Source organism: Gekko japonicus, unplaced genomic scaffold (genome assembly GCF_001447785.1).
Source record: "Gekko japonicus isolate JY-2015 unplaced genomic scaffold, Gekko_japonicus_V1.1 scaffold445, whole genome shotgun sequence".
NCBI classification, from domain to species: Eukaryota; Metazoa; Chordata; class Lepidosauria; order Squamata; family Gekkonidae; genus Gekko; species Gekko japonicus.
The window spans coordinates 655,505-683,324 of record NW_015169184.1 but is presented as its reverse complement, the minus strand read 5'-3'; the positions used below and the strand labels follow the sequence as shown (position 1 = coordinate 683,324).

General features: G+C 43.6%; 1 protein-coding gene across 1 annotated transcript in view; it reads right to left on the bottom strand.

Annotated features, from left to right (window-relative positions):
- Positions 1-18,562: 18,562 nt before the first annotated feature.
- The window catches only part of CSRNP3 (cysteine-serine-rich nuclear protein 3), a 106,589-nt gene continuing 97,331 nt past the window's right edge, over positions 18,563-27,820 (bottom strand). The window contains exons 3-5 of the mRNA XM_015416169.1: positions 26,005-26,264; positions 20,381-20,677; positions 18,563-19,624 (exon numbers count right to left, since the gene is read on the bottom strand). Coding sequence (XP_015271655.1) covers positions 18,563-19,624; positions 20,381-20,677; positions 26,005-26,264 — 1,619 coding nt within the window. The remainder of the gene's footprint in view (positions 19,625-20,380; positions 20,678-26,004; positions 26,265-27,820) is intronic.

Here is a 27,820-nt window from a genome sequence, read left to right as displayed (position 1 = left end):
ATCTATACCTTGTGGCTAACAGCCACTGATGGACCTCTGCTTCACTCATATCTATCTCACAAGTTGTTTTGAGAATAAAACTGGGAGCGGAGAACCATGCACGCTGCTCTGAGCCCCATGGACAGGATAAAAAAATGTACTCAGTTGCTTCCATAGAATTGCTAATAGGAGTAGTACATTAAACCTGGCGTGGACTCTTGTTTAACACTTGGAAATGAAGAATTAGTGCTGCCCCGGTTCCTACCATGCAGGAAATACCTTATTCTCTGTAGCCTATATTTCGTAAAGCTGTCTTCATAAATGCAGAAGTCCGTGAGAAATGAGCATTTATATATTTTTGTGTGTCGGTAGGCCTTGTCCACCAACGGAAGCCCTGGAGCTGCATTAATCATTGTTCATGGCAGAGTAAACAGCAGTCTGGCAACAGATGTTCATTATGCTCCAGTGCATCACTTATGGTGAAACATGTTGTGTGTAATATTAGTTAGAAAGCGTTATTCTGGGAAAATAATAGGCTTTCCAAATATAGTTATTAATTCTATCAATCACCTAACGGGAAGGCTAAAGCAAGTAGCTGAGAAGGTACATGGAAGATACAGAAGCCACTTTGGAGAGTCTGCGGAGAAAATTCCAAGAGAATTTCAATGTAAATGGGGAAGCCCCCACACCCACTGTTTTCTTCCAAATACAGCATTCAAGAAATATCATGGTATTTTTCAGTTCATTTTGGGGGTGGGGATGTACCTTGCCCTTTTTCCCATCAGACATGTTTACTCATCTCAGCTTTCAAATGCAATGAGGCCAACAACAAAACGCCCCAAAGGTAACCTACATATGTGAAGAGGGGTTTTTAAAAGAAAGAATGTTTGTTAGCCTGTGGACTGCTGCTAAATTTGAGGCAATAGCTTTAACTATGAAGACACTCAGAATTTTGTATATCTATTTACAATGCTTATTTGATAAATTGGCCAGCAGAGGATGCTGTTGCAGAATTAATTCCAACACTCTCTGAAATAGGGTTTCCTTATCCTATATATAAGCAAATCAATTTTAAAACTACATTCCACTGACACATGGGGTGAAAATATTTCTGAGGACACATACAGGTCCAGAATTCTGCTCACATGTTGAGGCAAGACCATGTTCCGCTTGTTAATGGAAGCACAAGTGATTTGGGTGCTTTCATTGTGAGAGGAAAGAGAGAAGGGCTTCTTGCCAAAGAGCTGCATATGGAGTTGCTCAGGGTTTCACCAGATGGTAGCTTATTTTGGAGCCCTGAATATTGCTGATGTTTTCTGGATACAATGCCCAGTGCATACTGTTGCATTTTCAGAATGCAAGCTTCCAGGTCTCCTTTCCGCTATGGTGCTTTTGTGAATTGTTCTTCCTCAGCTCATATCACTAAAATTATAACCTGGCCCTGACCTGGATAGCCCAGGCAAGCCCGACCTCGTCAGATCTCAGCAGCTAAGCATGGCTGGCTCTGGCAAATACTTGGATGGGAGACCTCCAGGGAATACCGAAGGCGGGGGGCAGGCTTTATTCAGCCACCTCTCTGAATATCCTCCAGGGCCCCAGCAGGGGTCAATCATGATTTCCAGGTGCACTCTCTCTCTCACACACACACACACACACACACTTCAAACTCTAAAAAAAAATCTGAAAAAATGTGCAAAAAGCATGGTGGGGTCTAAAAGTTTAAACACTGTAGACATGCCTCATTGCACTTCTCACCAGGCTGTGAGGAAGCAGTGTACTCTAGCACTGTTCCAGTTCCACTCCTTTACCTGAGACGGCGGGAGGACCAATCCAGTGAGCTTAGGGCTCCTACTTCAGTCCCTGCTAAGGCTTCCAAATGCTACATTCTGCCTGCAAGCCTATCAGCTGAGCTTGCCTCTGATCCTTTGAACTGGAACTGAGATCCTGATGGTTTCATAGATCCAGGTAAGTCATGTTGGTTTGTTTCTTATGACATTTTTCTTGGATCTGGAAGGAGTGCAGATGGGGCAGAGAAGACCTTTGTCTGGGCGGCCATGGTGGCTCTTTGTGGCCCTGCCTCTCCACAGTCTCACTCACTAGTGCTGGGAAATTACTAAAGGGTGCTGAAAAGATGAGGTGAGGTGGGACTGCAGGAGCCTCTATGGAGGTGAGGTGGAAGTGCACCTACCTGGATTGCGAGCAGCAGTGCAATTTTTACAGGGATAGAAGTCCTGTCTCTTGAGAACTCCGGTGATAATGCATGACTTAGTGGAGAAGGATCTGGGCATTCCAAAGTTGAGAAAAGAGGTGCTCATTCTAGTGGTAGTTTTTGCTGGGAAAGGCAACGTCTGGTGTACAAAGAAGAAGATAAAAAAACCCTGAAAGGGGCAGCGAGAAGACAATTAGACAGGATAGTGAGGGACAGCACCTTCGCTCTCCTGTTAGGTGTCATTCCTTGTCTGTCTCCAGATTGCTACTTTTAGGGCAATTTCCCCCTTCTTCCCGGAAGTGCCACACTCCCTTCTCCCTCAGCCAGAGATGTAGTTAGGAACCTAACTCTGTTGCTCCTCTTTCCTATCAAATATGTCCGTTCTTAAATAAACCTTTATCTACTCTTTAATCAGGTTGTGCACCATTGCTGTGTTAATTACTCTGCTAATCTGGGTTATGGGCCCAGCACACTTCCGCTGCACAGACATATTCAGCTTCAGTTGAGGATACAGTTACTTCCTCTTGCTTCCTGCTGCTCCAGCTGACTGCTCTGTCACCATAGAATAAAAACTGGCCACTGGTTGTCTTTCTGTAGCATCTCCTATCCAGTCTGCATTAAGCACATCTCTGATTAAAGGTAGAAAGATTGCCAGTGGTTCTTGGCAGGGGCAGGTGAGAACAAAGGAACAAAGATGGCAACCTCCTGTGATGAACAGCATGGTCTCTGCATAGGCTCACAGAGAGCAACTATCCAATTTGGAGAGAATAAATGAAGACCCATCTTATTAAAAAAAAGGCTTGTAGACTGTTATCCAGACTGACTGGCCAGCTGATGATACAGAGCAACAGACAGCCTGGAACACCAAGAATGACCAGGCAAGAGGTGCTCTATTATAACTGGCTTGACAGACAGACAGGTATTAAGAGTCATTAAGCTGCCGACTGCTAAGGCTGCTTGGGCTGAGTTGGAAAGATTGCATGTAAAATCCTCCTTATAAAGCCAGCTCTACCTCCAGAAACGTTTGTTTAGCGTGAGAGTGCAGGCTGACATCTTGACAAGATGTTGGAATTAGCTGAGCAACTGGGAGGTACAGGAAAAGATATTGCTGATAAGGATATGCTTGTGTTAATTTTAACTAGCCTGCCAGAATCGTATGAAAATACAGTGTCTCGCATTGAGTCTAAGAATGGTTTGTCCTTCTAAAGCATTATCAATCAATGTGAGGAGGAATATGATGCAAGGGAGTTAAAGAAAGCAGAGACTAGCCAAGTGGCTTTGCATATAAATAACAAAGGGGAGAAAATCACCTCTGTGGGAAGTGAGGCCACATTAAGAGGGATTGTTCTGCCACTATGCATAGGAAAGCCTTTCCCAAAGCAAAGGGGGAAAGCAGTAAGAAAGTTCCAAACAGATTTAAGGAGCAGCCAATAAAGAAATGTTTTATATTATCACCAGGAGCCATAAAAAGTCATATTTGGTTTATGGACAGTGGGACCACAGCCAACGTGTGCTCATAGAGATTTTTTTTTTTTAACATTACATGAACAGAAGCAAGAGAAGTTAAGTGTTGCAGAGGGACGCTCTGTAATGGCTGAAGGCTACGGCTCTGGGACAATAAAATGCAGGCTCCCAAATGGAGAAACCTGAGAAGTCCTCATTACAAACTGCCTTTATGTTCCAAAGCTAGTAAATAATCTTATCTGTGTAAGAGCACTGGGGAAAAAAGGAATGACAGCATCTTTTGGAAGGAGATGTTTTATCAGACAGAAAGGAGAATAAATTGCAATTGGATAGTGAATCAGGATTTGTACACTCTTGATGCTTATATGCAGAAAGCAAGCCTTGCAAAGGAATGCAGACACAAAGATCGCTCCAGGCTACATAGCATAGGAAATCAGCATAGGCGATTGGGACACAGGGACAGTTACATAATTAGTCAACTTGAAAGCCAGAATTTAACTAAAGAAATGCAAATGAGCAGATGTCCTTCTGAAGAAAGGTGTGTGTGTTGTGTGAGAACAAAGGGGATAAGACCTAGCTTTAACAAGCGGACCAGGATGGATCTTAGAGCAGAAAATGGCATTTTTATTGTCTATGCACTGAGATGCAAAGGATACAGAATCCTCAGCCCAAAAACCAAAACAGTCAAGATCTGCAATGTGGTCTATGCTGATGAAAGAGAGAAATCAAACAACATGGAGAAAGGAGATATCAATGAATCTATACCAACAGAGAAAAATGAAGCACAGCAAATAGAAACAGTGCATCTGAGCACAATGGACAACATACATGACCCAGCTGTGGAACCTAAAGAACTAGAAGGGGCTGCAGAACCAAGAGTCAGACAATCAACCAGGTCAAACAAAGGAGTACCACCAAGAAGATTTTCTTATCTAGCAATTGCAGAAGCTATACCTGAGCCTTCCATATGGGAAGACATAATGCCTGCAAAAAAAGCAGAAAAATGGAGAAAGGCTGCAGAAGAAGAGACTGACTCTCAGAAGTATGGAGAAGACTGATGAACACAACAGCAGCAAGGAGGGTGCATGTGGAGCCTCTGGACATAAAGACTGCTTTTCTACAAGGAGAAATAAAGGAAAATGTTTACATGGAACAGCCACCAGGATCTGAACAATCCAAAGACAAGCAACTCGCATGTAAACTGCAAGAGAGCATCTGTGGGCTGAAATAGGCTACAAGATGTTGGAATGAAGAACTTCATCAGGATGCTAACCAAGGAAGGATTTGAGCAAGGCAAGGCAGACCTTTGCCTATACTGAAGATATAGAGATGACAAGTGGACTTGCATTCTGACTTATATGGACGATCTGATTTTATGCTATGAAGACAAGGAGGCCTGTGATGAACTAGTTCAACATCTGAATCAGGAAGCAGAAGTGAAACAATTAGGAACCATCAACTACTATCATGGAATACAAACAGAATGAGAGGAAGATGGAAGCTATCTTCTCATCCAGAAGCAGAAAATCCTATAATTTTTGGACTACATGAATATGAAAGGAGCTAAGCCAGCAAGCACTCTTGCAAAGAATACTGGAATTAGTACACTTCGATTTGATCTACTGAGGTTTTTTTATGTTTTAAGTGCGACCCTGGATCAACTCACATATATTAGTTATACCTTAATGTTAGGAGATCTCAAATACTTTCTCTGGCATTGTAAATTTAAAACATACATTTGGACCACAGGATGTCTAGTGATTAAAAAAAAAGGTTCAATACACAAGAACGTTCAATCTCTTCAGCTGTAGATAGTAGTGTAAATGACATGCAACGCTTCACTACAGGATAGAAAGCACAATAACAAACTTTCAGAGATGCTATGTCTGGATAAGTCCGAATTTGTTCTTCGAGCTACCAAAACAGTGGCTCCGACAAGAAGGAATATATTAATAACTGTGGGAAAGAGCTCCACTATACAAAACAGACAGCAGTAGTTGTAACGTAGAAACCTGATTTACTTTGTTGCAAACAAATGGACAATAAATATATATTATACAATATATAGTAAAAATACAGCATAATACGAGTGCCACTAAGAAAAAAAATAACCTAATTTTAAGACTTATAAATGCTTATTTTGTAATATATACATTGCAGAAATAAGCCACAATAAATACATCAAATTACATATCATTCATCATAAATACTAAAAATATAAGTACAGAAGGATACAGTCAAAAGAAATAATTACAGCGTAAGGTCCAGGTTAGGGTTGGTCGAATGCTTTTTGCTGCATACATTACCATTTTGGCATCTATGAAGTTGCAACAACAACAACAAAAAGTCAAACCAACGCAGATACTGTATAATGTTAATTCGCCAATATGAACATTTAGTTGACCTTCTATTTTCTCACTGCAATTGTCTGGGCAAGAAAACAGAAACCTTCAGTGGTCTCTGGAATTACTGCCATGTTTAGGGCTGGTGCACATGACCATTTTGCCTAGGGAGGAAGCTCAAGGTAGTCATCTACTTTGCTGAGCCAGAGCTGTTATGAGGTTTACCATTCAACTCACCATGAAACGGCTTTGGCAGCATGTTGCAGCGCCCATCAAGGATGAGTCAGGAGGCCCATCCACCATGATCAAGACACAGCCCCTTGACAAGGTAATAATGTGGTATCTGCCTGGCATGCTTGCTGAGAGCAGTTTCTATTACCGTATTTACAATTTTAAATTAGATACAACAACTAGAATGTGCATCTCATTTCTCAATGCATTAGTTCTGAATCATTCTCTTTGTTGAAGAACAGTTTGTCTTAGATTCTATTGGACTTGCTGTACTGAGAGAGCATTCTGGGTCACACAGTTACAAATGTCCCTTATGTGTTTCTTTACCTGTCTCAGTGGCTATTGGAAATGGGGGTGGGTGGGGAGGAGAAAGGGCAAGAGAGCTGATACGTAAATCATACAGAGCTGATAGTTGTTCAAACCAAAGGTATTTGTTACCGCAAACACGTCTTTATGTTAAATATTGGATTACTTTTCTTACATATTGTACACTGATGAATCAGTGTAAGCCATGCCACTCTAAACAAAGCGCTGTGTTATGATGTCCAGGCTTGACACCTTGTTCATATAGGAATGCTTTCATTTTTGAAAAGCTCTTGTACTAGCAAAGGATGCTGGGGGGGGAGGGGGGGGGACAAGAGCAAGGTGGTCTCAACATGAAAACTGCCAAGCTCTTTCTTACTCTATTTTATACACTGCTAAATGTCTATTAAAGACCCCATCGTTTTCACATGCCTTAGTGAACTACATCTCAGATGTACTTCCACAACAGCAGCTGTCATCTAGGCCACTGAGTGATAGTCCAGCAGAGATTATTTTGCATGGTCCTCATCGTGGGGGTTTGTTTTACGAATTAATGGATATGAAATATTAAATATATCAATATGATTATTGGTTTGGAAAAAATATGTTTCAGTCCTAGGCATTCACCTGTGGACTCAGAACACCCCTTGAAGTCCACAGACATAAGACTGGAAATGGGGAGTGTGTGTGTGTCATTCTTACAATGATTCCAAAAATAAACCATCAAATTCAACGTGTACCTCCAAAATTAAGCTATCTGGCTTCCCACCACAATCCTATGGTGGCATTAAGAAGAAGAAGAGCTTGGATTTATACTCCACCCTTCACTACCCGGCTTACAATCTCCTTTCCCTTCCCCTCCCTACAAGAGACATACTGTGAGTAGTGTTCCCTCTAAGCTGAGTTAGTGTGAGCTAGTTCACAGGTTTTTAGCCTCCGGCTCACACATTTTTGTCTTAGCTCAGGAAGGATGGCTCCAGAGCAAACTAATTTATGCAGTAGTCAAATTGCTCACTCACAACTTGAATGCCAGTAAAACTTTTTCTCACAAGACTCCACAACTTAGAGGGAGCATTGACTGTGCGGGAGGTGGGGCTGACAGAGCTCTTTTGAGAACTGCTCATGAGAGAACAGCTCTGAGAGAACTTGTAACTGACCCAAGGTCACACCAGCAGCTGCATGTGAAGGAGTGGGGACTCAAACCTGGTTCTCCGCACTCCTAACCACTACACCAAACTGGCTGTCTACAGAGGTTCAGATAAAAGCTAAGCTACAGAGGTTCAGACAAAAATTGCACTGTAGGAGTGGACCAACTGGATTTTTTGACTGCCCATATCCTCTTCCTTTTTTTCTGTTTTGGGTGATGTATCTTTATGCCTCCAGAGTTCATTTGTACCCAAAAGCCACATAAAAATAACTGGGGGAGGTACATATAGTATATTCTGGCAAAATTAAGACAATTGCACATCTTAACAGCATCATGCAAAGGTAAAGCAGCAGTGCTGAAGATAGCTGATGAACTAACAATGGTCCTTGACAATAGTCCTGGCATCAGGGGATGTGCCGTGGCTTCACGCTGGTGTTAGGATGCTTATACCTTATCTGAAGTGGCACAGCACAAACAAGTACATGGGATGTGCTTAGATTCTTAATATGTATTCCTAATATGGCAATGAGAGGTGATCTTCTCAGAAGAGCCCTGGGCTTTCTCTTTGCTAATGTAAATTTGGAACCTTATTCCATCCTACTCCCTGCTATTACGTTCTCTAGCAAATAAGGATATGTATGAACATAATGTTTGGGAGTTGCATTATCTGCTTTGATGTGCCTCTGCCTCTGCAGCTGATATGAGCAGGAAGTGTCTAACTGCCATTGCAGTCGAGCTTAAGTTGCTACTGGACTTTGCCTATCCATGCCGAAAAAGATAGATTCCGTTTTGGCTGACTGCAAAATTCGGTTTGGAATCCACCTTTTTATACATCCAAGAGATCCTGTTTTAAACCTGATCCTATTTTCCTGTAGAAAACTAACAGTTAGGGAGATCCCGGGGGGGGGGGGGGGGGGGGGGAATCAAATGAGAGAAAAAATTACTTGTTGAGCATAGCTAGAACCTTCCAGCTGTAGAATCAAATTATAGAGCATTGCCATATGGGTTAGAATAAAAGGATTCAGCAATCACTGCATGGCCCATTTTTCCACTGAACCTCATTTACAGAAGGCTGATGTGTTTCCCCCCTCCCAATGTATCCCTCTGCGCATGAGCCCCATTGTTGACAGGTACCATGCTCTTTGCTCCATAAAGGTTCTGAACGCACCAATTACCTGTATGAATCAATTCCAGCCCAAAACGGAACATTTAAATATTGTAGAATCACAACAACATAAGTCTACAGATTTATTCAGTAGGTAATAACTACCTATACTTCTGGTTTATTGCCGATCCTGCTCTTGGACAAGCAATGAGTGTTCCCAAATAAATATTACTTTTAAAAAGGTAAATATATATAATAGTAACAAATCTATGAATGTTAACCTTGAACAGGGTTTTTTAAGCTGGGGTCCATGACCCTTAGGGGATCCACGAATGGGCTTCAGGGGGTCCGTGAACCAGGCACAAAAATTTATTTTTTTCTCTGATTTCCGTCCTTTTTGAAAATTGTCATTGTGAAAAAGATTCCTAATTATATTATTACAGTAATGTTTCACTCCAAACAAATGTAGGAGGGCACAGTATACTACTGTACATGTTCAGGTAAGGTACAATAATCATCACCGCCCTGCTATGACATTTTTTCTGGGGTGGGGGGTCCATAGCTTTCATCAGATTCTCAAAGAGGCCCATGACCCCAAAAAGGTTAAGAACCACTGAGCTAGAAAGAAAGTAATTTGCACTGGCATGACTATTACAGTACTGGGTAAATTCTGCCACTTGACACCAACATCCTATTTGCTTACTAAGGAACAATCTATTCCCCAATTCTCTCTCCCTCATCACATTCAGCCTAAGGACTTGCAGAAGCCTTCGTCACAAAAGCTTCCTGCATGGATCTGTTGATGTCCTTGCATCACGCCACTGCAAGGAGTTTTGGCACACCCTCCCCATGGCTTGTAATTTTCAACATTTGGTGATGCTGAAGCCCACTGCATTATTATAACCCCAAACAGTCTCTAATGGGGACTGATGGAACGGATGGATTCACGAGAGACAGTCTCTGGGGTAGAACCCAATGGCTCCTCCCATCTCTTATTATTAATAACATGGTATGCAGTTAACAGTTAGTTGGTTAGGATAATATTCTCAGGTGATCTTTTTGCTTTTCTGGCCTGCTCACTTTAATTTGCATGGCAATTGCTCATGGGCATCAAGTATCTTAGAGGTGCGAACTCAGCCGACTCATCTTCATTACTTACGTGGCCCAGAGAGCCATCGTGAAAAAAAATTAAACATGCAAAAGTTGTACAAAACACATCCACTGTTTCTTGTCATTTAGTCATGACAGACATTTTGGCACACAAAATTAAAGTCCACAGATATGAAGCCAAAGGCCAACAATACAGGAAATCAACAGCGCTTCATTAAGTGAACCATGGGAATCTGTTTCTCCCATCCCAATACTGTGCTATATAGCACCAAAAGAAAACAAACAATAAGATTCAAAGCACATTTCTAGGGCTGCTGAGAATGACAAATAGAAAGCAGGCTTCATGCCCCCTCCCCCGTGAAGTTGACGAACCTATAAGGGAGACTAGATTATCAGCTTCAGGTTGTGAGTTAGCAGACCCCTTTGTTTGTCTCCCTCAGAGATGGAATACAATTCCTCTGAGAGTAAGCAGCATGAGCAAGACCCACAAAGAGATTTTCTGCTCCAGTATATAGGAGATCATTGCCTTCTTACCAGCAAAACTGTGGTGGCTATTTTTCAACAATTAAACAGTATTGCTGATATCCTCAGCTGGCACTGTGGAGTTGTTGAAGAAACTATGCTCTGATGGACTAAGACAGGGAGCATCATGGTGAGGTGGTGGAGCATCTGCTTTGCATGCAGAAGGTCCCAGGTTCAACCTTGGGAATCTCCAGGTAAAAGGTTCAGATAATAGGTATTGTGAAAGACCCTGGAAATCTGCTGCCAGACAGAGTCACCTTCACAGAACAGTGCCTTGACTCAGTATGAGCCAGCTTCATGTGCATGTTCATGAAGGGACTGTTAGGGACCAGCCATCCTTGTTTTAATGGCCAAAATCTTGCAGACTGTAAGAACAATCAGAAACAGACATGACATCAGCAATGGCTTCACAGCTGTCATAGAAGCATGTGAGTTGCAATGACTGTTACCCTGTTTTTGAGATAATGTGCAGAGCCACATCTTCAATGAGGAGAGATGCAAGGGTATGTGCATCTTCCTATGGTGATTTATAACTCTGCCCCTTCACACATGGACCGGAAAGTGTGGAATAAGGAAGCATCACTTGCTCGTGCTTCCTGTGTCTGCACTTTCATATAACACATGAGACTACAACCTCACTGACATTTCTGGGACTTCAGAAAATAAGCCCAGTTAATTTCAACAGGATTTATGCTTGGTTCATACATGCACCATTTACGTGCTCTGTACTTATGACCGGCAGATAAATATGTGAACTGCAATGAAAAGCATCACATTTCAGGTGATGTGGTGCAATCTGAATATTCTCTCAACAGTGTTATTATTATTATTTATTAGATTTCTGAATTGCCCATCCCTGCTACTGCAGGGCTCTGGGCGATGTACCAAAATGAACAAAAGCATCACTATCAAAATAAAATACATTAATAACAATAGATATATCAAAACTCCAGATGGAGAACTAAAATCCCCCCCCCCATTCCGGACTGCCCAGCCACCTCGTGGGGTGGGGGGACACACACAATGATCTGGAGAGCATAAAAGGGTGCCAGCTAGAGTGGACTATGACGGTGCATTCACACCTGGAAGTAACACTACATGCTGTGCTAGTCAAGTCGTTAACTTTCACATGTGAAAGAGGACACACTGTTCCTAATTTTCTCTGGCTCATCTGCTGGTAAGCCTGTGCTGAGCCCTGCCAGACTGTGGCCTGAATGTAATGAGATACTCAAGTCAGATGCTTGTTAAAACTGGATATATTAATGCATAGGGTTGGATCCAAAGCAGTGTCAGTAGTATGAAACTAGTGGACTTTCCTGCCTCCCCCCTCCAGCTGAAGTCCACAGAGCCCCTCAAAATTCTGTCCTGGGTCAAGGAACCCTTAGGAACAGCATGGAAAGGCAAAGTGAGGGGGACTTCCAGTTTATGGTGGCGCGTTAGCAGACTCACCTTCTAGACCTCCCAGGGGTGAAGCTGCGCTCTGGCCGAAGGAGGGGGTGCGCAGGCTCGCCAGCCCCCCAGGGACCTGGCTGAAGGGACCTTGGCCAGGGGACTTTTGAGAGGCCGCCTCTTCGCCGGCGCAATGCCGGGGAATTGAGGCGCCTCTCCGTCCCGAAGGTTCTTCGTGCCGCAAGGCCGAATGGACACAAGTGACACAGACCGCGGCAAGCGCAGGAGGTCGAGTGGCAGAGATTATCATTAAAAGAGGTCTGAGGACCAACTATTAACATGAGTCTAATGTAAACCAAGACAGCAAGGGACAGAAAACACAATGCAAGCAATAAAAGGCAATGTTGCTGTGAGGAACAGCGTCATGGAGGAAACGTCTCAACTACTGAACAATGCTGCCTCATTATCCTGGCAACCTGGCTGTCTAAAGACGCGTGCCACCAGTCCTTCTTTCTGACAAATTTTCAATCCAGCCAGTCTCGGCTGGGGAGAGTGTAAAGAGTTCCGTCCCATCTCCCTGGAAAGCACGAGGCCCACATTCCTGTCACAGATGGAAAGTAGTTTGGTGGGCTGCACCACAATCACATTCAGGTCCTGGTATTTTGTCCCATTTAAACAACAGGTCTGCACAACAGCCAAAGCCTGTTCATATTCTATTAGCCGTGGGGTACAATTCTAGCTAACCTTCTAATGGTGAACCTTGGATAATGCTGAAGAGCTAGGACTTCTGGCTGTCAGACAATCGTAGGGTCCCCTGGCTACACTACACACATGCGCCCTGGAGAGCTGCTGCCAGTCTGAGTAGACAATACTGCCCTTGATGGACCAGTAGAAGGCAGCTTTAGGTATTCATTCATGCCTGACAAGATAACCAGTCCATGTACATGTTCCTTCATGTCCCCAGATTAATTAAAGCATTCCCTTTCCTTCTGGTCAACTTTGGCCCTGTTCACATGAGGGGTTTTGGGCCGGGAGAGGGACGGATTGGGGCCGCAGCAAACGGGCGCGATCCCACAGCAACATCTGGGAATCGTGCTGCGCTCGTCCCCCATCCGTCCCTTCCGCCGAAAAAGCGCACCAAAAAATAACCACCTAACCGGGTGGTTCAATTGAAAGGGCCGCAGCAAGTGCAGCCGTGGGACGCGCCGCCGGCGCATCCCCGCCCCCCGGGCGAACTGTGCATGCTCGAGCATGCGCAGTTCGGCAGCCTCCCCCTCCCACTTGTCTCTTCCTCCCTGGCATCTGATTGTGCTGGGGAGCAATGACACGCGGCTCATGGGATCCATGGGATCCCGCCCGCAGCGTCTCTATTTTGGTGCGGCTCTAATTAGCCGCACTTTCACCGGTGTTTTCCCTGCCGTGTGGCAGGGGCCTTAGAAAAGTTGCTAAATTTGACTCAGTTGATAGTAAGATTATGAGATCAAGACTAAATGTTTGTCTAAACTGGTGAGATGATCTCCTCTCTTGGGTTTTTAGTCAGTAGTGGGTATCTTTCTTTAACCCTTAAATGTAGTTCCCTTCCTTATTTTCTGTTGTAGTTTGTAGTGTTAAAAATGCAATAAAAAATCCCCTCCGGGGGCTTAAAAAAACAGAAAAAAGAAAAGCAAAGTGAGGGTTTGCTGTAGATAGGTTTAATCAGCAAAATCGCCCTCTTTTTGTCTGCCACTGGAGGTGCTGTTTCACTTGCATGACTGCTGTTATGTCAACGGAATGACACCTTTCGATCTAACCGATCAACTAAATTGCTTCATACAGTTACATAACATTTGTCTTCTTGGAGCGCTGAGGCCACTTAAACCTCCCCAGCTGCATTCAGAGGCATGTATTTGCCTGCTACAATAAACTGCTTAAGATCACACAGCAGTATGGGGAAATGCAGGCCTCACAGGATAGCCTATTTCTATATGAAATGTACAAGCTTGATCAACATTACTGATACAACTGCAATTTAATTAAGATTAAGAGAAATGTAGCTAATTATTTTTTAATCACAGATAACAGTTCATTAATTTATGCTGTGTCACAGAAACATGTAAAACTATACAACAAGAGAAACAGCATTTTCAGTTTTTTTCCATGAAGGCATCTTAGCATGGTGTTTTTCCTATAAAGAGTTTACAATATTTGCAGCCAAGAAAATTCTTGTAAGTGTAATTGTAACAGACATATGCAGAGGCAAACTGCTAGAGAGGACATATGAGAATTAACTTGCTTAAATAAAGAAAATAAGCCTTCATTTCAAACTAACACCACTATTTAGCTTTGATTCGGAGATTATCTAGCACACCACAGTAGTGGGGCGCACAGACAACTGCCCATTCGGCTCACATCCTGTTTGCCAGTGATGATCAGTCAGCAAATTAATTGATGGGCTGTTTGAAACCTGTTCACATCTATTCACAAGAACAGCTTACTTGCAGTCACTGGAAGTGTCATGATCTACATGGGATGTTTTGCTCTGTACCCAGCAAAGTTTTCCTGGGGGAGGGGGTAAAAAATGGGAGCTGACTCCCAGCTGATTTCAGAAAGCATCTGGAAGTCAGGTTCTTCTGATCTCCCAGCCTGGAAAATTTGCAGAGTTCCAGACTTGCTGAGATGAAGCAAATTTAGCAGGAAGGAAGGAAGTGTGTGAGCAGAAGTCCAAGCGATTCCCCTTCTGTCACTTTGGGTTGCAGAGAAAAGGAGAGAAGAAGAAAGAAACCATCTCTTTCTCCTCTCCCTTTTACAATGGGGAGATCAGAAGGATTGCTTCTGTCCCCATCCATCTTGGAGGGGTGGGAGAAACTATTTTTTTCTCCCCTCTCTTTTGCAATGGGAAGATCAAAAGATTTGCTTTTGTCTCCACCCAATTTGGCAAGGAGGGAAGAACAATAATTTTTCTCCCCTCTCTTTTGCAATGGGGAAATTAAAAAAAACGAGGAATAAGTATTGTTTTTTCCTCTCCCTTTTGCAGTGGTGAGATCACAAGCCAATCTTCAACTTTGCTGGTAGCTATCATGGAAGAGGAATCAGAACTCGACTCTCAGCTGATCCTCAATCAGCTGGGAGCCAGCTTCTGATCAACAGGCAGTTGCAAACTTGTTCTGCAGCTGTTCCCATTGCTCAATGCAAACTGAATAGATCCTTGATTGGCCCACAGTCTAATCATGATTCTCAAACAGGGTATGTTTGACTGCCACTGAAGAATTCCTGTCATCACAAATCTTAACTAAATTTGCCAGTGGCAGAAGACAATTGCATCGGGGGGAAAAGGTATGTGTGCATGATTTTTGCTGACTCCCCTTTCCCACTGCAGACCCTCCACTTTGGTGCCCCCCCCCCTGTTGGGGGGGGGGGGGGTGTCTGTTGACCTCCACAGGCACAATTGCAGGTGGCACAGAAGACTGCAGCTAAAGGCAGGGCAAAATTCACTCACACAACCTCTACTTGCAGTAGATAGGATCCACCACACTATGTCTAATTAGTAACATGGGCAAGAAAACAGCCCACCGTGACACCAGGCAACATTTGTAACACACATGCTCATCTATATTTAGAGGTGGGTGGCAAGGCACATCTATATCTGGTCTGCATCAGGATGGCCAAGGATTGCATTGCACTGATCACAGGTTATTAATATTTTGGATTCACCCAGCACCATAGCTATATACAGTGCTTTACAAAGCTTCATATGCAAATAAGACTGGCCCTATCCTTAAAGTGCATACAAATAGCTATATCATGCTCATGTGCAGATGAGAATGTACGCCTCCCCCGAGGTACATGGTAGTCAACATCCAGCACCACTACTCAACAGTTGGACCTCTGGATCTCACTTGTGTACAGTGCCACCTAGGGAGGATGTGCAGATGCAGAAGAGCTATTCCACACATACTCTAATGCTATCACAGTAACTATATCGGAGCATTAATTTAAAAGGACAGGAAATAGTGATAAACAATGTTTGAAAGCGTTATTGCCTCTTTAATTACAGCTTTTTAATGCCTCTGTTCTTTTGTACTTTTACATAAAGACAGGTTGCTTACCTGTAACTGGTGATCTTCGAGTGGTCATCTGTGCATTCACACCCTTGGGAATATACTGCGCCTGCGCTGACCTTCTCGGTACCGGTAGCTAGCAAAAGGGATTTTCGCGCCTCTCCCAGGTCACGCGCCAGCTCCACTGCGCATGACCAAGGAGGGGCACGCAGATCCCGCCAGTTCCTTCTGACCGCCGCCCAACAGCCTTCAAAGAAATAAGATGAAGGGCCGAGAGCAGAGGGGAAGGAGGGCGGGTGGTGTGAATGCACAGATGACCACTCGAAGATCTCTAATGCTATCACAGTAACTATATCGGAGCATTAATTTAAAAGGACAGGAAATAGTGATGAACAATGTTTGAAAGCGTTATTGCCTCTTTAATTACAGCTTTTTAATGCCTCTGTTCTTTTGTACTTTTACATAAGCATAGAATTCCCAAAGCTAAATTGTTTTCAGATTATGATACCTGACCAAAGTGAACAACTGACTCAGAAACTGCATGTTTGTGGTTGTGATTATACCCATGAGAACTCCTGTGGGGCAACATCATAAAGTACTGTTCAAATCTGCCCGATTCAGAGACTTCTTACTGACTCACATGAAACTGCATGTGGAATTCCACTACCTGCAAGAATTTACTTCAGTTGAGGAAACAACTCTGTGCTCATCCTTGTTTTGCACAGAAGACTCTACTGCCATCTATGCAAGAGAATGAAGGAGACAGTAGTGGTTATGCACATTAAGGCCCTGGATTTGGGTGTCCTTTAGTTGACTAATAACAACCAATAGTAGCCTCAGCTGAAAAACAAGGATTGGGGACGTGTGTCAAGTCATTTTTTCAGATCAAGCCTTCAATATATTAGAGTGGGTGAAATACTAACTCAGTTAAAGTAAATGGTGAAACAACCATAGCTTCTCATCTATTCTGTTTACAATGCTCTTGGGCATGTTGCTTTATCAACCAATGGTACAATCTTTCCCCCTTGTTAATTATTTATTTAAGCATTTGGAAATAGTTTAGGGGGGAAATCAGCAACAATTTTCTGGTAATTTTTGCATGGTACCTACATAGTATATTTTTTAATCCCACAATTTGGCATGTGTCCAAGATGATTCATAGCTTCCATACATAAGAAGGTACTGTTTAGAGACACTAAAGTGCATTAGTAAACTGTATGTTTGCAAGGCAACAAAAGACTGAGCGCTATAGCTTTGTTCCTGAAGGGAAGGTCAGGGCACAATCCAGCAGTAGACAGGTAAGCAAACTAAGAGAGCAATCCTGAACAGTTCCACTCAGACTCCTACTCAAGTCTAATCAGTGGGGTTTACTCTCTGGGAAGTGTCCATAGGATTGCACTGCAAGCCCCATTGAGAGTAATGGATCACAACTAAATTAAATTCCCTTCATTTTAGTGGACTGTTTGGCTGGAGTTTGGAGCAGTATCTCAATGGACTTCCCATGTGCTCCCTCTAATATGTACCCTACCACACTGCATGAGGGGAGATAGTAGCCGCAATGTATTCCTTGATGGTATGAACAACTATACTTATATGCACTGTTCTGCCCTGGCTGCTGACAGAGAGAAGTAGTAGGGGCAGGAAACTCCCAATACAGGGAACACTAAATTATGGAAGGGGCAGAGAAGATATAAAGGAGAACTGGAGTGTGAGCATAATATTGAACATCATCTTGTGTATCTTCTGGGCATACCGGTAAATGCCATTTTAAAAATTCAGCGTGAACCAGCCCTTGGTCACAAATACTTTTTGCTGGATTATGTCAAACTCCGCCTCCCCCCCCCCCCCGGGAAGTGGCTATATTTGGGTTAAAAACCTAAACAAACAGAGGATTGTCCTATATTTCACCTTTCTTGAAAACAAGAATGCCTAAAAGTGCAATTGGAAAAGTGGTGCTGGTGAACATCCTCCATCCTTTTTAATGGAGATGAGCTGGAGCTCTTACAGGAGTTCCATACAGCAGCAAAATGAATGAAGGGCGTTCAGCATTGTGACTTCCTGGCTTGCACCCTAGGCTCATAGATCACAAATAGACCTTGGGCACATCAAATAATAGAATTCAATGTTAACTGTAGATGTTACAAAAGACATATATCATTTGCACAATGAAACTGTAAGAGGCTGGGCTGTTCTGCTCAAATGTTCAACTCCAATGAACATGCCGATTGTTTCTTATCAAGACATAAGTACTAAGCTACAATAAATAAAATATACAGTACAGAACAATTCATTTTTTTGTACAGTAATCACTTCTACATTTAAAAAGTCACCGTTGTCTTCAAATAGGTGTGAAAATTTAGTACTCTAAACATGAAGATTCCAAAGTGTAATTTCCACTGACAAAATGGAGAACATTGAGTCAGATTCCTCAGCTTCCCCATAGTTTGACAGGTAGGCTGCTATTTTTTTGACTTTTTTTTAATCTAGATATTTTCTATCAAAAGACCCTTTGATTTGTTTTCACCTTTAAATTTTACTTTTTACACAAACTGTTCTTTTGTGTGTGTGTGTGCAATGGCCACAGCCGGTATAGCTTGAAAGACAAAAAACAAAATCAAAACATTAACCAGTCTTATTTCCTTAACTCCACTGCTAAGAAAAAAAATAAGGAAATCCAATTAAAATAGAGTGCATTTAAATAAAGGGATTCAGTCCTAAAATAATTTAAACAGGTACCGTTTCCATGACAGGTGATTTGATACACTCTTCGTGCAGTCTGCTCTTTTCTGAGAGGCTTAGAGAATTTTCGGCAGGATGATCCGGCAGGTGACTGCCGCCATTCAATGTGGAAACAAATCCATCTTGAGAAGGGCCCTTTAAGTATGAGGGAAAGTCCACTTGGGTGTGTCTTGGCCTATGATCCGAATATAAACTGCTACATGGAACAGCATTATCACTTTCTGATGAAGAGCAGCAAACTATGACGGAGGGACTTGAAGATGGATACAGTGAGCTCCCGTAACTTTCTTCTGATTGCCGTGAATAGTCGATAAACTGTTCCGAGGTTGGATTATAAGGCACCAGAGCAAGATTCCCATTCTTAACAGTGTCCCTTTCAGAATAAGTCTCATGGATCTGGTTAGGAGTACCAGGGCCATGGTTCTCTATTTGGTAATAAAGCGCCGAAGAGCTGGTGTAGTAGGAGGAAGCCTTTGAATGGTTCTCGTGCATGGCAGTGCTGTCAGAATAGCAAAGGACAGACGGCAAAGCTTGTACCATGTCTGCATGGGCACCCAGTCCTTCCACAAATTCATCAACTTTTCCTTCTTCATCGTCCTCATCATCGTCCTCTTCCTCCTCCTCATCTTCATCTGTTTCACTGGGCGCTAAACTCTGTGTGCTGGAATCTGTAACCCCACTGCAGAAGCTACTTGCATCTTCCTCCTCCTCCTCCTCCTCTTCCTCCTCCTCTCCTGGGCAGTCCAACTCATCTGCTGTCTGTAAATGCATCACTGCAGTCCGAGGTTCTGTTTCAATCTCAAAGTTGTCTGGAACCGAATATTCAAGTGGGTGGAGTGAAGGGCCCATTGAACTACTGTGAGCGCTTATGTCACCATGGCAACCATTCAGCACAGGGACTTGCTGCTCTCGGTTTTTCTCTAATTCAAGTTTCATTATAGTGTGCAAAAAGTGAGTCCGGACACGGATGGGGTTAAATTCAATTCTACCTGCTGTATTGCTACACCCTTCTTTAGTGCAACCACACGGGAAAGACATACGATCCACCTTTGAAAAAGAGACCATGGGTTAATCACATGTCTGAGGAAGCAACAAACACATCAAGTGACAGAACCCTAACACATTAGAAACTTGCTGCAAAACAAAGATCTCCATCTGGAAAATACAAGTCAACACCACCCCCTGCTTCATTATGGCAAATATTGGCAGCCCCACCAGAAAGTTTTTGCCCCACAAGCCACAAAATCCTGGCTATGGGGCTGGCAGTTAAGCTACCTCATTCCAAGTGTGCCTACTTCCAACAACATACTTTGCTTATAAGGAGATAACAAAGGGCCACACTGGAAGTGGATTTTGTCACGGATTCTCCATGGGGACTGGCAGCCATACCCCAGCTGCCAGTCTCACAGAGAACGCCACAAAAAGTGCCACAAGGCCCTGATTCTGGTCAGATCTGTGGTGTGGAGGTAGGAAAGACTCCTGCCTCCCCAAGCGCCATTTCCCAATTTGACATTGTATTGGGGGGTATTATTTTCCCTGTTGGGGAGCTGCATCTGTGACAAACATCATGTGTAGTCTGGCCCTAAGTCATGGCAAATTGACAGGATTTTTTCTCATTACAAGCACAAGATCCCTGGACCCCACTTTCTCTCGGGGAAGTGGGAGTAAATATCTGTTTCTGTAATACTTGGATGAGTGTGTGGATGTGTGTGGGGTGGTGGGGTGTCATTTAAACAAACACTCCAAGTAACACCTCCAGTTTCCCCTCTCCCCCAAAAAACTATACCACAGTTCAGCTCCCACCTGGCACTTTATGCCCGCAAGACTGCAAGTACAAGTTTCTGGGTCACAGAAGACTCGGCAGTCACAACCACAGTCCTCCCTTGAAAGGCGGATGGCTCGCAGCTCATGTTTCTCTTCCACGTCAATCTTCTTGACTCCCGAGGCTCGCAGGAGTGCCCTCCGCTTTTTCGTGGGCAGAGGCTGGAGGAAGAAGTACTCATCCACTTCCGTGTTGTCAAGGTCTATATCGTCATCTGAAATGTCATCTAGAGTCAAAGTGTTGGCTTCCTCCGATTCCACGGTGCCATTTTTAGTCATCTGTAACACATAGCCGTTAAAGAGGCGCCAAAGGTTTATTGAGAAGGAGAAGTATTTAATTTACTTTAAAAAAAATCTAGAGGGGTTTTTCAGGCATCATCTGAAGTTCTGTAAAATCAGTTTGTGGCTAGTCAAGAAATTCAAGCAGAGATGCAAAGGGGCTGGTTTGATTCAGTAGCGTTTGCTGTCGCTGAATTTTCCCCAAATAGTTACGGAAATCAAAGTGAGACATCAGGAGTTCTGCCTTTCAGTTCCAGCTAGACTGCAAAGCCAAGCATGAACTGCATTATGCCCCAAGCCCTTCCCTACCAGCCCAGCGCTGCTGCAGAGACCACATTTCAAATTATTCATTGGTGCTTCACAGGTACAGCAAATGGGCAGGCAGGGATTCACCAAAAATAAATCTGCCATTTTTAATAGGCAATGCCAGTGCCTGGATCTATATGTCCTTGTGTGATGGCAGCTGCAGTTATGGCTGAAGTCATGATAACGACTCAGTAATCTGTTTGGAGCAATGGTAACAATGTTGCACTGGGTATTCGGAAGTCGGCAACATATTGGGGGGAAATATTACCATGTGCTCTGCTGTGTCAAGTTTTTAGATGCAACGAGCGATCCAAAGAACACAATAAGGTATAAGCTGGATCCATTAGAATGTGGAGGTAATAGTAGGTCATGATTATGGCCACTTTTTTGGCTCAACATGGCTATGCTTATAACAGAAGAGTGAAACTATGTAAATATATTAGCAGCACTTGCTTTATGAGCAACCTTTGGCCTCTGAATTTGTGGGGAAGGAGAGCTGGATAAGACCAAAATCCATATAGACTAGAATTCTGTTTCAGTCATTAGCCAACCAGATGGGTCTGAGAGCTCATAAACTGTGTATGAAAATGACGGCCATTTTTCTTTGGTTTAATCCCAGCGACTGGTATTCTGATGTATGTGACTTCTAAACATGACTTCAGAGTTACCTTCATCTATCACTGATAGCAACTACTGGTTGACCTACCCTGCACAAACGTCTCTAATGCCTTTTCAAAACCAACTCAACTTCTTGTAGCAATGAATTTTATAAATTCAATTGGATGTTGTCAGAAGAAATATTTCAAACACCTGTCAGAAGAAAGGCTGTGGCTCAGTGGTAGAGTTTCTGCTTTGCATGCAGAAGGTTCCAGGTTCAGTCCCTAACGTCACCAGTAAAATAAGGTTCAGGTAGCAAGCAATGTGGAAGACCTCCACCTGAGATCCTGTTGAGCTGACGTCAGTCAGAGATAATGCCAGTGGTCTTCTTGACTTGGTAGGAGGCAGCTTCATCTGCATTTTGTCTGTCTTGAATCCACTGCAGATCAGCTTAGGTTATGTTGTAGTTTTACTGGCGAAGGAGAAAAATATTCTCCCTAGCCACAATCTCTGCACCATTATATTTTATTATTTTTGGTGAGGGGTGTGTGTGTGTGTGCGCCTGGAAGTCATGTCTGACTTCTGGCAACCCCTAGTGGGGCTTGGAAATTTCAGAGATGTGTCTTACTATTGCCTGCCTCAGCATCCCAGCCCTGGTATTCCTTGGAGGTCACCCATCCAAGTATTTGCCAGGGTCGGCCCTGCTTAGCTTCCAAGATCTGATGAGATTGGGCTTGCCTGGGCTATCCAGGTCAGGGCTAATCTCAGCACCATTAATCTGTACCACACCCTTTTGCTAACTATTGTCTAAACCACAGAGCCACGTGCACTTTAGCCTTTCTTTATAAAGACGACATTCCAACCTTTCCCATGAAGAAAAATCTAAAGTGTTTGGGACTTCTGTGATGTCTGAAATGTATATCAGTTCACAGGGAGATGCATTGCTCCCAGTCTAAGGAGAACCGCTGCATCTTTCTGTAAAAGGAAGCCATGAATTCCCATTATGACACTACAAAGAAGCATAAAACCAGGACACATGAGCCATCCTTTCATTCAGGTTCAAAAGCCGAAGCTGCTCTTTGAGAAAACGTCCTCCTTGCATCCAGGCTATGTCCCTGTCTGTCATTTTGTGCTGCTCACTCTGATCTTATATTTTTGATAGCGACGGTTTGCCTTTTTTGTGCTCTTGAAGTTCCTGCTTTCAGAACAAACTGGATTGGATGAATGACTGAACACAAATGAAGAGGAAGACAAAAGCCAGATATGAGTTCCGTGACTGATTCTGAGAAGTCTCCACGCCAAATCCCCCAACAGTTAGCCACTGAATGGAGTGGATTCATGACTCAATCTCCAGTTTTACTAATATGATGGCTAATTTGTTTTGTGGTGTCTACTCTCAGCATTCCAAAGTTCCTGTGAGATCTGAATTGTGCTAACAGATGGGGAAATGTGCTAATTTTGGTTAATAGACTTCCATCAGAGGCATACTTGTAATTTGTATTCAGCTTTGTGTAGTATGGAGAGTGTGTAGTATGGAGAGTGTGGTTATTGATTACCATAGGCTATTGGATGCCCAAGATACCTTTTGGGTTCTAAAGAGCCAGGGGCTCTCTCAAGAAACAGCTTGGGTATGTAATAGCATCTACCTTATTTTTGGCTCTGAACAACTCTACATGAAAGATAGCAACTTGCATGAAGTACTACTGTTGAGACGGAAGCGGTGCTTTTTCTTCTAAAATGTCATGCACTGTGACACCAGTAGGGGGACCTCCTGAACAGTTTGCGGCAGAGAGGGAACTGCACCTAACTCAGAAGAGCCCACATCTCATGGGCTAGTTTTGCCCCTAAAGATGACAAAAAGGTGACCACAACAGGTGTAAAATGCAGTCCACTCTGCTCACTCTACACTATTGCAGGGATGTTTCTGAAAATCCAACGCAAAAGTTTATGTGGGACAAATCTGTGTTTCCATTTTGGATATGATTGGTTTCAAAGCAGCTTTATAAGTGCTCTCAACCCAGAGGTAAAGGTAAAGGTTCCCTTGCTCGAAAGCCAGTCGAGTCCGACTCTAGGGTTGCGGTGCTCATCTCCGTTTCAAAGCAGAAGAGCCAGCGCTGTCCGAAGACATTTCCGTAGTCATGTGGCCGGCATGACTAGACACCAAGGCGCACGGAACGCTGTTACCTTCCCACCAAAGTGGTACCTATTTATCTACTTTCAACAGGGGCACGAGGCAGCCCAGGAACGGAGACAGGCGGACTTCTCAACAGCAGTACCAGGGGTTCTAGGGGGCCCCACTCTGCTGCCCACTGACTGAACTGTCACCTGATCTGGATCTCAGGAAAGCAAGCCAGGCACACCTTGTGACCCATCAAACTCAGTTGCCCTCCTGGTGCTCTGCTGAGCTCCATATTTTGCTGCTTGCCCAAGATTGTGAAAGCAAACAGTGTCTCAAGCTCCTAACAGGCCCCGATCAGTTTGGTTTGTAAGTGGAAAGCTGTGCCGATCTCAAGTACGTGTATGTGTGTGTGGGGGGGTTGACAAGAGCAGAATGAGCCACAGAAATCTGTACAAATCTACACCATATCAATGTGGCACGATGGCTAAAGCCACAATCTCCAGTATGGCCCCTCAGGGTGCGTTGACTCGAGTCTATGCATTTCCTGGCCAATGTTTGCTTTACGTGGGAATTGAATGGAACAGAAAGAAAACAGGAAGTATCAGATCTCTCCTCTACTAGTTGAATGACTCAGAGCAAAGCCTTGACCTCATCATGGACACAAAGCATGACTTGTGACTTGTGTAGTCATGAGCTCTTGAAAAGGTCTCTTATGTCTCTGGGCTTGGAAACCTCTCTCTTGTGGCCACACAGGAAGCAGACTGGCCCCTCTTTTTGGAAACTGAAACCAAACAATGTATCATCCCCAAAACACAGAATGGATCCCAGCCTTCCTCTACCTTTTTGGGGCAGGAAGTGTTTTAGAAGAGTACAGGAGGCATTTGGAAAGCTGTGCCGATCTCAAGTACGTGTGTGTGTGTGGGGGGGGGGAGTTTTGACAAGTGCAGAATGAGCCGCAGAAATCTGTACAAATCTACACCATATCGATGTGGCACGATGGCTAAAGCCACAATCTCCAGTATGGCCCCTCAGGGTGCGTTGACTCGAGTCTATGCATTTCCTGGCCAATGTTTGCTTTACGTGGGAATTGAATGGAACAGAAAGAAAACAGGAAGTATCAGATCTCTCCTCTACTAGTTGAATGACTCAGAGCAAAGCCTTGACCTCATCATGGACACAAAGCATGACTTGTGACTTGTGTAGTCATGAGCTCTTGAAAAGGTCTCTTATGTCTCTGGGCTTGGAAACCTCTCTCTTGTGGCCACACAGGAAGCAGACTGGCCCCTCTTTTTGGAAACTGAAACCAAACAATGTTTCATCCCCAAAACACAGAACGGATCCCAGCCTTCCTCTAACTTCTTGGGGCAGGAAGTGTTTTAGAAGAGTCCGGGAGGCATCGCTTTTGAATCTGCAGGAAGTACACATTTGGAAGCAACTACCTCTGTGGTAGGGGTGGGGGTGCTCATCTTGGAGCCTCCCAGCATTTTCAGGAGCTGGGATTGGCCCTGCCCCCATGGCAGCCAATTTGTGATGGTCCCCACCACCCTCTTTTAATATTCTCAGAGTGTCCACATGCTCAAGAAGGTGGGGAGGACCCCTGGGCTAAAGTGTTGCTGGGTTCAGATCCATTAAACTCCTAAGGGCTCCCTGAGTTACCATTTGCTCTATGAAGGAAATGTGGGGAGTTGCTGGAGCACCCCAAGGAACAGACCAACTCAAGCAATGGCAGGTAAAGATAACCACTTACTGGCATGTGAAGATAACCCATTGTTGGAAGGGAATAGGGAGGGGAAAGCCTGAGAAAGGAAGAGTGGAGTCTATGCTGCAGAATTTTTTTTTACAGCTAGGTTATCGGCATGTTTGGCACCATACAGGACAACTACCATTGGTTTTTATATTGTTGTCAATAATTCAAAGAGACAGAGACTATTAAGACTAGATAAAAACTCTCTTGCACGAAACAATCCAATCCTTGCACTGTATATTCTACACCAAGCATTTCATACCATATTTGATTTCAGTGGGATAGGAAATTTCAGTGGGGTGGAAAAATTACCTTCATATTGGTATGGTGGGAAGGAAGCCATCACCTTAAAAGGGCTCAGGTGGAAGCCTATTTAAAAAACCTGATGAGTTAATATGTGAACTGGGGAGGAAGCCAGCTCATTGGGGGAAAGCAATTGACCTGCAGCCATAGCGGCGAGGTGATCTTGCCAAGGAAGAGACGGCCAATCCCAGTGTTAATGTTTCATGCTCATGCAGCGGTACACACTGAGGACACCTTTGCCTTGTTTTTGTTTTTTACCTTGAGTTTTAACGAGTTCAGTTTTTCCTCCCTTAGGTGCTCTCTCAACATCTCTCGATGAAGCCTCTCCTGTTCCATGGCAAACTCCCCGAGAGAGTATTGCCGCACATTGTTGTGACGGGTGGACATACCCAGGGTGCTGCCTCCTTGGCTGGGGACGCTCGTGAACCCTTGCCTTCTGGCAAAGTAGTACACCGTGACACAGTTAAAATGGACATTCTTCGTCCTCTTCCGTTTCTCTCGCTTCAAGATCGAAGACGCTAGGAGGAAAACAGATTGCCGTTGAATAAAACCAGTCTCCCACTGTTTCACAAATCCTTATCACACAGTCTGCCTGGCTAAACTGTACACTGCGTGGTGAGAATCAGAGGTGGGGTGCGAGTAGGTTCTAACACAGAGCCCTTTGGGAGGGAAGGAAGGAAGTTGCTGTCATTTTCTGCCTTCTCCAATCATTTATACTTCATTGTCGACTCTGGTGCCAGTTCTTTCTCTCTGACTCCCACACTAGCATACATATTTAACTCATCATAGAAGGCCAGGTCCCTGATCTACAGAGCATCTTTATCACTACTATTATTACAATACTACTACTGACATCAACATGTACACAGGCTCTTTTCCAGCTATTTTGCCGGCAAAGGAACATGGAACAAGAGAATCATTCAGTCTTTACAATGAAACCTTAATCTAGCATTGATAATCATACGATTTGCCAAAAAAAAACCCAGCTATCTCAAATCTATGTTGTTTTAAATATGCAGACAGAGGAGACAGAGCACAACTACAGAGAATCAGTCCCAGGGATTAATTTGTGACAAGGTTTAACCAAGTCTAAGCCCAGAGATTCTTTTCAATGTCAGAGTTCAACACTGGAACATGTAGAATAATAACAAAGGTGGGGGGAGGGAAACTGAACATGAGGCAGATTGGTTCAGATTTTAATGGAACAAGATAAGCACTCTCCAGACACTGTGGAAAGAACTTCAAAAAGTATGGAGGAGGGGCAATTTCTAGCAAGACTCAAGTTCTAGCATCATAACTTCAGAATTTAAATACAGTATCGATCCATTTAAACCAACAGATTGCCTAGAGAGGTGGTGGATGCTCCTTCACTGGACATTTCAAGCAAAGGCTGGACGACCATCTTTCGGTATGTTGTAGGGCTATCTTTTGGCTATGCTCCTACAGAGTGCAAGGGGGTTGGAATAGATGACCTGCAAGGTACCTTCCAACTCTAACATTCTATGAGCAGTAAAATCAACCTTCCCAAATTACTTTATGGAAAACTACTGTGCTTACTTGTTCATAAGCCTAGATTGGATAATTAAGTTTATGCCAGATTTAAGCAAGGCAAACTTAACTTCCCATCTAGAATCTAATGGGCATCTTTAAACCATGTTTTCCCTGTTCAGATATCATGTAACGTGTCTCAAGGCTAATTTCATGGTGAACTAGACAAACAGGAAGGGGTCTTTTACGCCTTCTAAGTTAGAGGCCTGCTACATAGTGATGCTATTTAAGTAACCAAAGCACAGAGTCCATGTCTCCTTTTGTTCATCCCTCCATCTGCTCAACTGGACAACTGTTACATCAGAATTCAATTAGCCAATCAGAGAGGATGTGTTTTCCATCTACACCCATCTTATAACGGAGGTTGAGTCCTTTCATGAATGATTTAAATACCATTCTAGGCCAGTAGTTCTCAACCTTTCATATCCTATTTCTTACCAATCACAAGAGAATTATGCACGGGTATTTTCCCTCGCTTTCACCTTGTATGTCCCATTGGGTTTTCTTTGTCATTCTACATTGATTT